General features: G+C 37.9%; 1 protein-coding gene across 1 annotated transcript in view; it reads left to right on the top strand.

Moving 5' to 3' along the window:
* Positions 1-12,099, top strand: part of LOC136872059 (uncharacterized) — a 492,909-nt gene that overhangs the window by 415,925 nt on the left and 64,885 nt on the right. Inside the window, exons 6-7 of the mRNA XM_067145916.2 lie at positions 5,354-5,619; positions 7,083-7,530. Of these exons, the coding sequence (XP_067002017.2) occupies positions 5,354-5,619; positions 7,083-7,530 (714 nt within the window). The remainder of the gene's footprint in view (positions 1-5,353; positions 5,620-7,082; positions 7,531-12,099) is intronic.

A 12,099-nucleotide genomic window follows, 5' to 3' on the forward strand; every position in this document is an offset into this window, starting at 1 on the left:
AGTGTGAGAGAAATTGAAAAGAGGAATGAGGAGTTTAAGAACTATGGTCTAAACATCACAAAGACCAAGATGGTGGCGATGGCAGAGCATAAGAAGGAGCAGAACTGTTAGTTATGCTAAGTGAAGCCAAGCTGGATAGTGCTCCAGATTTCAAGTATTTTGGCAGTATTCTGTCAAACAACAACCTAGCAAAACGTGAGGTAAACAACCAAATTAATAAGGCAATCCAATTTTACCACCAAGCAAGACATCTGCTGTGGGATCAACAATTACCCATGAAAACAAATATTTATTTATTTATTTAGTCACGAAGCACAAGATACAGCTACACTGAGCAAATTTCACTTGCACTGTCAACAGACTAATTAATAAATGTAAACTTTCATGATAAAATATAACAAACATGACAAAAGACATTGTACAAGTCCTCTTATACACCAGTTCTTACATACAGTCTCAAAACCACAACACTGACCAATAGAGATAATTCTAAACTCCACGCAGCTGAAATCAAGTTCCTCCGTACTTGATTCAGAAAACCAAGAAAGGCAAAATCATGATTGAGAAGATTAGAGAATAAGTAGGAATAGATGATTCACTCCTCAATAAGATCTAGGTATCAACTGAAGTGGTTTGGTCACAAGAAGAGAATGCCGGCAAACAGAACTGCAAAGAAGAAATTTAGTAGAAAAGTGGGAAGGCCATGAAAGAAGTGGATAGATTAGTCAAAGAATGACATACTGCAGAGATGATTAACTTAACCATTGTGGTTTTATTTTGTAATGGTCTGTATTGACTACTGACAGTGATTCGAATGAAAACGAATGGAGGTCAAGGGCAAAGTGAATGAGTTAACTTTAAATAGAACAAATGACAGAGTTTCAGATTCAGATTTGGGTATCAAAAATAATCTTTGCTCAATTTGCTAATAGAGGAAAAAATATTGATCCTCATTTTGATGTTCTACTGACAGGTATGTTGCCCAATGTTAAGGTCAAGGCCAATTATGTTTATGTATGCACAACAGGGAGTGTTCAAGGACAGATGGAAATACCAGCAATTCTAACTGACATGATCTCTGAATTGGAAGATTTTAGTAAAATTTTAAGAGATTCTAATTTTAATAAACTTATTAAATTTTTAGGTAATAGATAAGGATGACATTTTAAGAAGATTGTAAATAGAATTATGTAGTTTAGTGTACTTTTATGACATTTATGATTTATTTTATTTATCACACATATTAGATTTCAATTAAGAGATGTTTAGAACTTTGGTGTTTGGTGTTTAATAATAAGAAAAAAGGTTTAAGAGATATTTGGCAGTGTGAAAAAACCACTGAGTAAGAGGTCAATAAGATCCTTGAAACATGTATGGTGTATTAGGTGATAACAAATAATTAACTAAGTACTGGTATTGACAAGGCTGATTTTAAATATCACGTGTGTATTTATTGGAGTAGATACTGCAGAGAGATCATTATTGGGACAAGTTAGTGGAAGAACAATGGTACAAGGACAGGATGGGATGGAGGGGGCTCATTTACCATACCCGGACAACGGGAGATAGTACAAGATGATTATGATAATGATGATGATGATGACTAATCAGTCATTCACTACTGATCTGCATTTAGGGCAGTTGCCCAGGTGACAGATTCCCAATCTGTTGTTTTCCTAGCCTTTTCTTAAATTATTTCAAAGAAATTGGAAATTTATTGAACATCTCCCTTGGTAAGTTATTCCAATCCCTAACTCCTCTTCCTATAAATGAATATTTGCCCCAATTTTTCCTCTTGAATTCCAACTTTATCTTCATATTGTGTATGATCTTTCCTACCTTTGAAGACACCACTCAAACTTATTTGTCTACTGATGTTATTCCATGCCATCTCTCCACTGACAGCTCAGAACATACAACTTATGATGCAGATGTTGATTCCCATAGGGAACCTGAAATATTTGTCCCGAATGAGTAAATTTATAATACCAATATAGTTGGTCGGTTATTGGACATTACAAATTTTCCAGCTAACTCATTCCTGGTTGCCTGCGTTTTGCCCCAGTGTGCTAAGTTGAGCTCATCAGTTGGTAAATAACACACCTACCAATAACAGACCAACTATATTGGTATTACATTCCACTTAGTCGAGCAGCTCGTCTCCTTTCTCCCAAGTCTTCCCAGCCCAACCTTTGCAACACTTTTGTAATGCTACTCTTTTGTCGGAAATCACCCAGAACAAATCAAGCTGCTTTTCTTTGGATTATTTCTGGTTAGCATTGGAGAGGGATAAATAGAATAAAGACAGCCACGAAAACACAAAAGAACAAGGACAATCACCACATCTTCTAAAAATAGACTTTCTCCTCATCAATCACAGATCTTCTACACCTATCTCTTCTCAGCCCCAATGAGCTTGTTTCTACTTCCCAGCTTCATTAGGAAGGTGAGCTTCAATGCTCATTGAGAGACCAACGTAACAGGTCTTCAGTCTTGAAGACGCAAGTGTAGGATAAGAAGAAATCTAGAGAATGACAGAAAATAGAAGTGAAACAAAGGTAACCATGAGGAATGATGATCTTCATGTTCTTAATGTAACTTTACCATCCACTGCAGTTTTTCACCCTCATCAATGAATTCAAAAGGGATTCTTCAGTGATCATCTTTGCTTGGTCTATCTACTGTCAAGGCTATCCTTCTATGCAGTCTTTAACCATTGACTTTGCCCTTCACAGTAATCATTTCAATGTTCTCTCCATCTCATGTCATGGCATGGCCCAAGAACTGCAGTACTCTCTGATAAATCCTAGTATATAAGTGTTTGAAGATTTTAGTTCTTCTAAGATTGATATATTGGTACGTTTTTCCATCCACGAGACATGTAAAACCCTCTGCCAGCACTGTATTTCAAAGGTATCACTGGCTTACCCATGGTCGTCATCAGCTGCTACTTGTTTCTGAGTATACAAATTCTCCTCCTAACAATCCACTAACACTCAGTGCTATTTGTGCTTGTATTTCTGATGAATAAACAAGCTAGTTGTACATGAAACATGCATCCACACAGATTGGACTCAATGGATGAGGTAGGATGAGGCTGCATCTGACGGAGTATGCATAACTGTTGTTTTTTAACCTTTTCATGCCTGCAATGCTTTTGCTCAAACAGTTCAACAGCAGTAGAGATGGTTTGGTGCCAGAGTGAATGATCCTTTGCAAGTGTATCCCAGGTTTGAGAATTGATGTTGGTGACCTTCATGGTTTGTTTAAGACAGAGAAAACAAGAGTCTCTATAAGGTGATCATTATTCTTTGTATTTTTATCCTAAAGTCACCTGTAAAGTATTGTAGTTTTGTTACTGTTATCATTAGATCTTTAGATTTATCCCATTCATTCTCTAACATACATACATACATACATACATACATTATTGACTGTTAAGCCTTTCAGCGTTCAGTCTGCAAGCCTCTGAGAATTTACTAAACGTCGCCACAATCCTCGATTTGCAACTAGTGTTGTGGCCTCATTTAGTTCTATACCTCTTATCTTTAAATCGTTAGAAACAGAGTCTAACCATCGTCGTCTTGGTCTCCCTCTACTTCTCTTACCCTCCATAACAGAGTCCATTATTCTCCTAGGTAACCTATCCTCCTCCATTCGCCTCACATGACCCTACCACCGAAGCCGGTTTATGCGTACAGCTTCATCCATCGAGTTCATTCCTAAATTAGCCTTTATCTCCTCATTCCGAGTTCCCTCCTGCCATTGTTCCCACCTGTTTGTACCAGCAATCATTCTTGCTACTTTCATGTCTGTTACTTCTAACTTATGAATAAGATATCCTGAGTCCACCCAGCTTTCGCTCCCATAAAGCAAAGTTGGTCTGAAAACAGACTGATGTAAAGATAGTTTCGTCTGGGAGCTGACTTCCTTCTTACAGAATACTGCTGATCGCAACTGCGAGCTCACTGCATTAGCTTTACTACACCTTGATTCAATCTCACTTACTATATTACCATCCTGGGAAAACACACAACCTAAATACTTGAAATTATCGACCTGTTCTAGCTTTGTATCACCAATCTGACATTCAATTCTGTTGGATTTCTTACCTACTGACATCAATTTAGTCTTCGAGAGGCTAATTTTCATACCATACTCATTGCACCTATTTTCAAGTTCCAAGATGTTAGACTGCAGGCTTTCGGCACAGTCTGCCATTAAGACCAAGTCATCAGCATAGGCCAGGCTGCTTTTTTCCACCTAACTGAATCCCTCCCTGCCATTTTATACCTTTCAGCATATGATCCATGTAAACTACAAACAGCAAAGGTGAAAGATTACAGCCTTGTCTAACTCCTGTAAGTACCCTGAACCAAGAACTCATTCTACCATCAATTCTCACTGAAGCCCAATTGTCAACATAAATGCCTTTGATTGATTTTAATATCTACCTTTAATTCCATAGTCCCCCAGTATAGCGAACATCTTTTCCCTCGGTACCCTGTCATATGCTTTCTCTAGATCTACGAAACATAAACACAACTGCCTATTCCTCTCGTAGCATTTTTCAATTACCTGGCGCATCTCATTAAATTTTCAGAAACATTCTCCATATCCCAGTAGGCATAATCTGATTTTAGACTGGTATATATAGTGCAAAAATCTCAATAATTTTAACAGGGACACTGACTATCAGTTAAGGAATACCTGGTTGTTAGCTCTTAAAAAGTTTGCAGAGGTAGTTCTCTTCCATATCCTTCAGAGTATCTGTTTTGCTTCAGTTTTCCAAATTTGTACTCTCTTCAGCACTAGATGGTTAACTGAATTTGTCTTATATTTTTATGTACAGCTGTTACTTAGTTCCTTCCTTCCTTTCTTTTTTTTTTTTTTAAATTTTTTTTTTAAAAACACTTTTCTCTTTATATTCTTTCCATCTTTTCTTCTCCTCAATCCCATTTTAGACTTATATCTCTCTTATGGGAAAAAAAATCATCTGGAAAGTTCCAGTGTATAAAATGTAATCTTGTGTAGTGATGATAGCCATCTTAGTATTTTGAAAAATGAGGTAATATTTTTTTCTTTGCAAATTTCAGTATCATTCCAGCCCTATGAAAAAACAAAAAACACAGTGATTTTCTTAAGACTGACATTCAGTGCGGTAACTGTACTTCATCCCCATTACTGTTTCTTTGTGCGTATCTCATCACTGCATATATAACATTGCTCATATCAATAAACTTACCTTCTCTAAAATAACAATTCCTCTTACTTCCATTTCCTATATCGCCTTTTGCTTTCACCTTGTGGATATATTAATGACCTACTTTAATTATATGTTTTACTCTTTCAGGAGGAACTCTTGAAGGCAGCACAACGACTACGGCCACCAGTGGTAGAGGCACCACCTTCATCTCCTTATCGGTCGGTCAGGGAGAGGGAGGCACCTGTTGGTCAAGCTGCCCTTGCTCCTCGAGGAGATGGATCGGGTCGTGAGTCAACACCGGAACCCCCGCCACCATCTGCCCCCACTCCACCCATAGAGCCTGCTCCACAGCTTCCACCACGCAGAAAACCTGCCCCACCACAGCAGAAGTCTCCAGAGAAACATTGGGAGATGTATGTTCTATATAGAGAGACTATCAGAAAACAGAGCTTTTTTAAATACCAGTACACAAATGAAAATACCTAGTCTATACTTTTGTCTAACTTATATTATCAATAGATTTCCTCAAGCAATGACCACAGTTTGTAATACAAATGATGGAGATAAAGACTGCCAGTTGGCCAATCAGCTGTAGAAATGAAAACAGGAACATTTACTTGCAATCTATTCTTCATATAACTTGGAATAGATGAGGTAATTCATCCTATCTGTCCACTACCAATAAGTAACACTTGGTTTGGTTCAATTTAAGACCTTCTTAACTGAACCTGTAGAAGATTTGCCAGCTCTTCCTCCAAACTAGCCAGCAGTGTAGTTTCATCATTGGTACCGGTATTATGTTTATTATTAAACAGAGTGTGGAGAGATTTATTTATTAAATTTAGTTAAATATTTTTTAATGATTTTATATTACTGTAGGCAAAACATTGTAAATCCGTTTATCATACAGAAAAGCAAAGAAGGCTAATTGAACTATGCAGTATGAATTGTGTAGTTGAAAGCTTGTATTAGGACAATGTTGGGTTTCAATCAATCAATCAATCAATCAATCAATCAATCAATCAATCAATCAATCAATCAATCAATCAATCAATCAATCAATCAATCAATCAATCAATCAATCAATCAATCAATCAATAGTTTGCATTTAGGGCTGTCGCCCAGGTGGCAGATTCCCTATCAGTTGTTTACCTAGTCTTTTCTTAAATGATTTCAAAGAAGATGGAAATTTATTGAACATCTCACTTGATAAATTATTCCAATCCTTAATTCCTCTTCTTAAAACTCAATTTACTCCAATTTGTTCTCTCAAATTCCAACTTTTTCTTTATGTTATGATTTTAACTACTTTTAAAATCTTCATTTAAGCTTATTCATCTACTAATGTCATTCCACGCCACCTCTCCACTGACAGCTTGGAGCGTACTGCTTAGTCGATCAGCTAATTTCCTTACTCCCAAGTCTTCCCAGCCTAAATCGCAACATTTTCATAGCACAACCCTTTTGTCAGAAATCACCTGGTTCAAATTGTGCTGCCTTTCTTTGGATTGTTTCTAGTTCTTGAATCAACTAATCCTGGTGAGGGTCCCATTTGCTGTAACCATAGTATAATATACTGTAGGTAGAGCCCCGGCATTTGCCCACAGAAAACCATCTTCAAGGCTGCCAACAGTGGGGTACAAATCTACTATCTCTTGAGTGCAAGCTCGTGGCTACCTGGCCTGAATCGACAGTGTTTCTCTCTAAAGTTCATAAGAGTTACTAGTAATACAGAAATGGCAGCATGTTACCTTTCATTTTTAACAATTTCAGTTATGAATAACAACAATCAGTTAGCCACATAAAAAATGTAGATATTATGATGATACTAGCAATGGTGATACTTATAAAGTATAATTTGTCTGCTGTATTTCAGAATCCCCCCACCTGTAACACGAAACTCAGAAAGGCGGGACCGTGATGTGCCTGCAAAGACCTTCTACTTTGGTATGGAACAGGGAGAACGAGAAGCAGTGGAGAAATTCGCAGCCTCCCTTCACCGTCCTGCAAACGCCGCCAACCCAACTACTCCAACAACTGCTACTACGACCACTTCTAGCAGTTTATCGAGCGAGGAGGAGGGTGATGAGTTCGGCGGGACACGTGGTGGTATTGCCATGCAGCTGCGTCCAACTCTGCCGAAGAAACAGTTGGAGATCCCACGCTTCTCTCCCACAGCAGCGTGGCGCTTACTCTCTGCTTTGGATGCTCACGCCCCAGCTAGCTCTACCACCACTGTGGAGGAGAGTCCTGTTTTGTTGGAGGAACGAATACAGAGACTCGCTCGTCCTGTCGCACCTCCTCCACTTCCAGCTGCTGCTCAGGTATAGATATTACTTATTTATCAATGTCACTACATTACCGGAGGAAGTTAGGAACATATTGCCGACACCGCGGTCTAGGATGTTATGCCTGCCTCTTACCCGGAGGTAGTGATGGCCATTGCGCTTGCTCAAGACTCTCAATCTCTTATGATAGTAGTTTCATTTTCCCGTATTATTGATGACTCCACAATTCACAAATATAAATGTTGGATGTTTCCTCCCAATCAATACTGTGCATAATGATAAATATACATATTTAAGTTCTAAAAATACATCACAGGACTAGTTTTGATATATACAGATCATCTTCAGCTGATACATTGTTTTACTAATAACTAAAATAGCAAATCACTGCTGTTTAAATATCACTCTTCTTCTCTTAAAATAATGTAGTAAATTCACAATCTAACCTTCCTGTTGTTCTAAATCAATGCCATAGTAAAATAGGTTACTAAAACTGTTTGCACCAGTCAAACACATGTGAAGCACAATTATTCTATCTTATGTCTAGATGTGGAGTGATGTGTAATGGCCTACTTGCTAGTTGTTGTTGCTTTTTGAGTAGTTTTGACCAGGAGGGAACATCTCAGATTTTGTTGATTGGTTTCCTATAGCTTGTGTAGATATGAACTGTAGAATAACAAGTTGTGTCTATTGTGTGAAATATGGTAGATGTATGATGTTCCCTTGAGTCCTCATGGGCTTGCTTCCTGCGACCTTGCTGTTGGTGTTCTGCCTGCAGAATGTCAGTATCTTAAACAAGGTTTCAGGAAGCTTGAGGTAGACATGGAAATTAGAATGCCCGATCTATACTCGGACTTGTTAAGGCAGTGTATATAAATCCAAAATTGTCTGTACAGGTATAAAAGCAGGGATGTGCGTTTGTTAGATCCTCAGCCTAAAGACTGGTTAGATTCCCAACATTAGGTAGACTGATTTGTAATGGCAACATCCAAGGATAGTATAAAACAGGTTGCCCAGAACAGGGGTTTCTGCATTCGGAGAGCTTCGGCTATGCTCGGTTATGATGTCGGCCAGTTATTCAGTGCCAAGGTTAGTAACTTTGTCCGCCAGTCTCTCTAAAAGTCTGTGCAGTAATACTGTTTGTGAGTAGAGTGTGAGTTTCTTAATATGTGCAGTTTTGATTCTATATTTTCATTGTGCTTTTTATGACTCGTCCTTGTGGTGAATAGCTGCCTTCTTATGCCAGTGTTATTTTGTGTTTGACTTGAATTGATTTGTCTCGGGTTGCATATAAACATGCCTTGTACGAGGTGTATGGTTGCTGTGTGCAATAACAGCTGGGCGAAAACCAGGAAAGATCCCTCCAAGAGTCATTCAAATACTTCAGTTCCCCAAGAAATGAGGAACTAAGGAAAAAGTGGATACAAAGATTGAGGCATGGTGGAAAGTGGAACGCATATTTGTGCTGGGTGTGTTCCGAACAATTTTCTGATAGCGATTTTGAAAGGGCGAATAGTTATGGCTTCCTCCCAAACGTGTGCTCAACAAAGACGCTGTTCCCTCTAGAAATTTGGGTTTTTGCATAGCATAGAACAAGTGTCATGTAATAGATTAAGAAAGAAGGAAAGGAGAGGCAGTAGGATAATGGCTGACGAATTATTGTTAAAAGATTCAGAACATAACATGACTATTGCAAGTTCACCACCTTCTCCAGCGACTCCACCTACCCAGGTCTGTAATAATACTGTGGCCCTGATTGAAGAAATTGAAAGATTGAAAAAAAACAAATGACAAAAGAAAAACTAACGACATCCTTAAGCTGAAATTAGAGACAGCAGAAAGCAAATTACATCAAAACCGCGTATCTATAAATAATTTGCGTAAGGAGTTAATTAAATGTAGGAGGTAAAAAAATTCTGTTCAGAGCATCCATACAAAACTGGCAAATGGTTTGAAAGGAATTTTTACTGAAAATTAAATAAAGATACTCAAACCAGCACAAACACATTAATTGGACGAATGAAGACATATCAGTGGCTATCACTTTAACGTGTGTAGGGAAGAAAACTTACATTTATATGAGACAAAAACTGCATTACCCTCTGCCTGGACTTTCAATGTTGGAAAAATGGGCTTCAGAAATTGACATGCGAAATGGAAGTGGAAATCTGGAAGATATTCTGCGTATGATAAAGATTGCTGCCGTCTCTTATAAAGACCACGAGAAAATTTCAGTTCTTCAGTTTGACGAAATGCACGTTAAAAGTGCTTTTGAATATGATCCCGTGAAGGATGAAATTATAGGCCCCAGTTCACAATTCCAAGCTGTGATGGTGAGAGGACTGTTCAAGAATTGGAAATAAGTAACTTATGCCGATTTCGATAAAACGATGACAAAAGACATACTAGACAATTTGATTTCTTATCTTTCAGAAACAGGGCACAAAGTAATAGCATGTGTGTGTGACATGGGGTAGCAAATCAAGGCTAGTGGAAAGCATATGGAATCAATGAAACAAAAATATGGTTTTTGAACCCACGGACATCAGAAAAAGTGTACTTCTTTGCAGTTACCCCTCATCTGTTGAAACTAATTAGGAACTGGTTTCCCAACACCGGCTTCAAATTTTCTGGGAATTTTCTGATGGTGAAGTTGTCTCAAAAGAACCTGTGGAAGCTCTGGTTAAGAATGACAGCCATGAAATTAAAGTACAGTCATCTAAACTGTAGGGGTACAGAAAGGACGAATGTAAGAAAAGCTGCAGAATTAATGTCACACAGTGTAGCTACAACGTTACGTCATTTCAAATTAGGAGTTGATGCAACTGTTGCTGAAAGCACAAGTGAATTAATTCAAACTGTTAATAATTGATACGATCTCATGAATTCCTACAGTCCGGCAATTTCTAAAGTCCTTAGCAAAAATGCGTATGGTCTTCAGTTAAAACAACAAGACGAAATTTTAGATAAAATATGTGGCCTTATGAACAAGGGGAAGAAAGGTAAGCAAGTGTTCCAGAAAGCTATCCTCGTGGCTATCTCCTCCTTGAAATATCTGATCTCAGAAGTTCAGAATCTAGGAATGAAGAAATCCCACCGACTGAACCAAGATTCACTCGAGAAATTTTGGCTCCCAGATCCGTTCTCAAGGAGGATTATACAACCACCCTACAAAACTGAATGCTCTTTATCATGTTCAGATGGTTATTCTCAGAAATGATGCCAGTAAAATAGAGAAACACAAGAACACGCGAACAGAAACCTCTGAATATATCTCATCACAAATGCTGAGGAACTGCAGAATAATGTCTTGTGAGTTAGAATATTCTCCTGCTGGAAGCTATTTTGAAGAAGGCAAATATGATACTGTTCCAGTATTTGTTGGTGAAACTGACACTGAAATGGAGGTCGAAGGTTTGAATTGCATTGCGGGTTGGATGGCTAAAAACCACGAAAGCACTCATCCACACTTAGGTTCCCAAACAGACATTGGAGGAACATACAACAGTACATATTGTTTGGGGTCCTGGGTTCGAAGCCTGTCATACGAGAACCGACAGCTGAGTGGTCACAAACTGTATGAGATATGGAAAAACGTTTCTGTTCTTATCACGGACTTAACTTACAGTCTGAAGAGGGTTAGAAGTAATACAGAACCTAGTTTCTTTAATATGTGCAAGTGATCCTAATTTATGTAGTGATCTGGTGGCCGCATTTGTGAAAATGAGGACATATGCTCGTATAAATTTTTTTAACAAACATGAGGAAAAAGGAAAAAGTGGAAGCGAACATGTCAACGTTATGCAGGTGAAAGTCAAGAAGATACAGAAAATGAAGAAACTTACCGGTTAAGGTAAGATTAATTTTTATCATAATAGAAATGTTTGTTCATTCTTTTGTTTGCTTGCTTGTTTATTGGTCATATGTAATGCTCAGTTCTGTTTAACTCAGAATACTTTATTGGATTTCAGTAGCGTAGTGTGGCCACTAAAATCCTATTAGTAATAACTACGGTCTTGTGACACAATTAGCACTTGTATTGTACATTATTGTGTTCGTTATTTACTATTTACAAAGTCAGTTTGAGCAGGTATAGGGGACACATGAGCTAATATTTGTTTGGTTAAAACATATCGCAATTCCTTTGGAAAGCGCTCCCGCAATCAGAGAGCAGGTATCCGTGTGACGTCTTGCTCAAATAGTCAATGACTGCAAGCCAGCTGTTGTGGGTAACCTGTTATATACTAACCTTGGGCAACATCTTACTAAGTGAAGAAAGTAACAGGAAACTACCTTGCACCACATTTCCCTTGTTCAACTCTTCAACACTGTGTTACTTTAAATCCAAAGTGAATGCTGGAATGTTAATAACATAGTGAATATAACAGATTGAAAGAAGTTACTAGGTGCTAATAACTGTTGAAGAAATTTCATTAAAATACCAGACATCAAGACAACATGATCTATTCAGAAAAGAAGTGCAAAGGCCTTGGGCTTTCCAAAATATCATAGGAAACTTATAACTCATGTAACATACTCCTTAAGAATAATAATCTGTATTGCTCACACCTTGAGAGATTATCATTCGGAAACTAAGGAATGTTT

This window comes from Anabrus simplex, chromosome 4 (genome assembly GCF_040414725.1).
Source record: "Anabrus simplex isolate iqAnaSimp1 chromosome 4, ASM4041472v1, whole genome shotgun sequence".
NCBI lineage: Eukaryota > Metazoa > Arthropoda > Insecta > Orthoptera > Tettigoniidae > Anabrus > Anabrus simplex.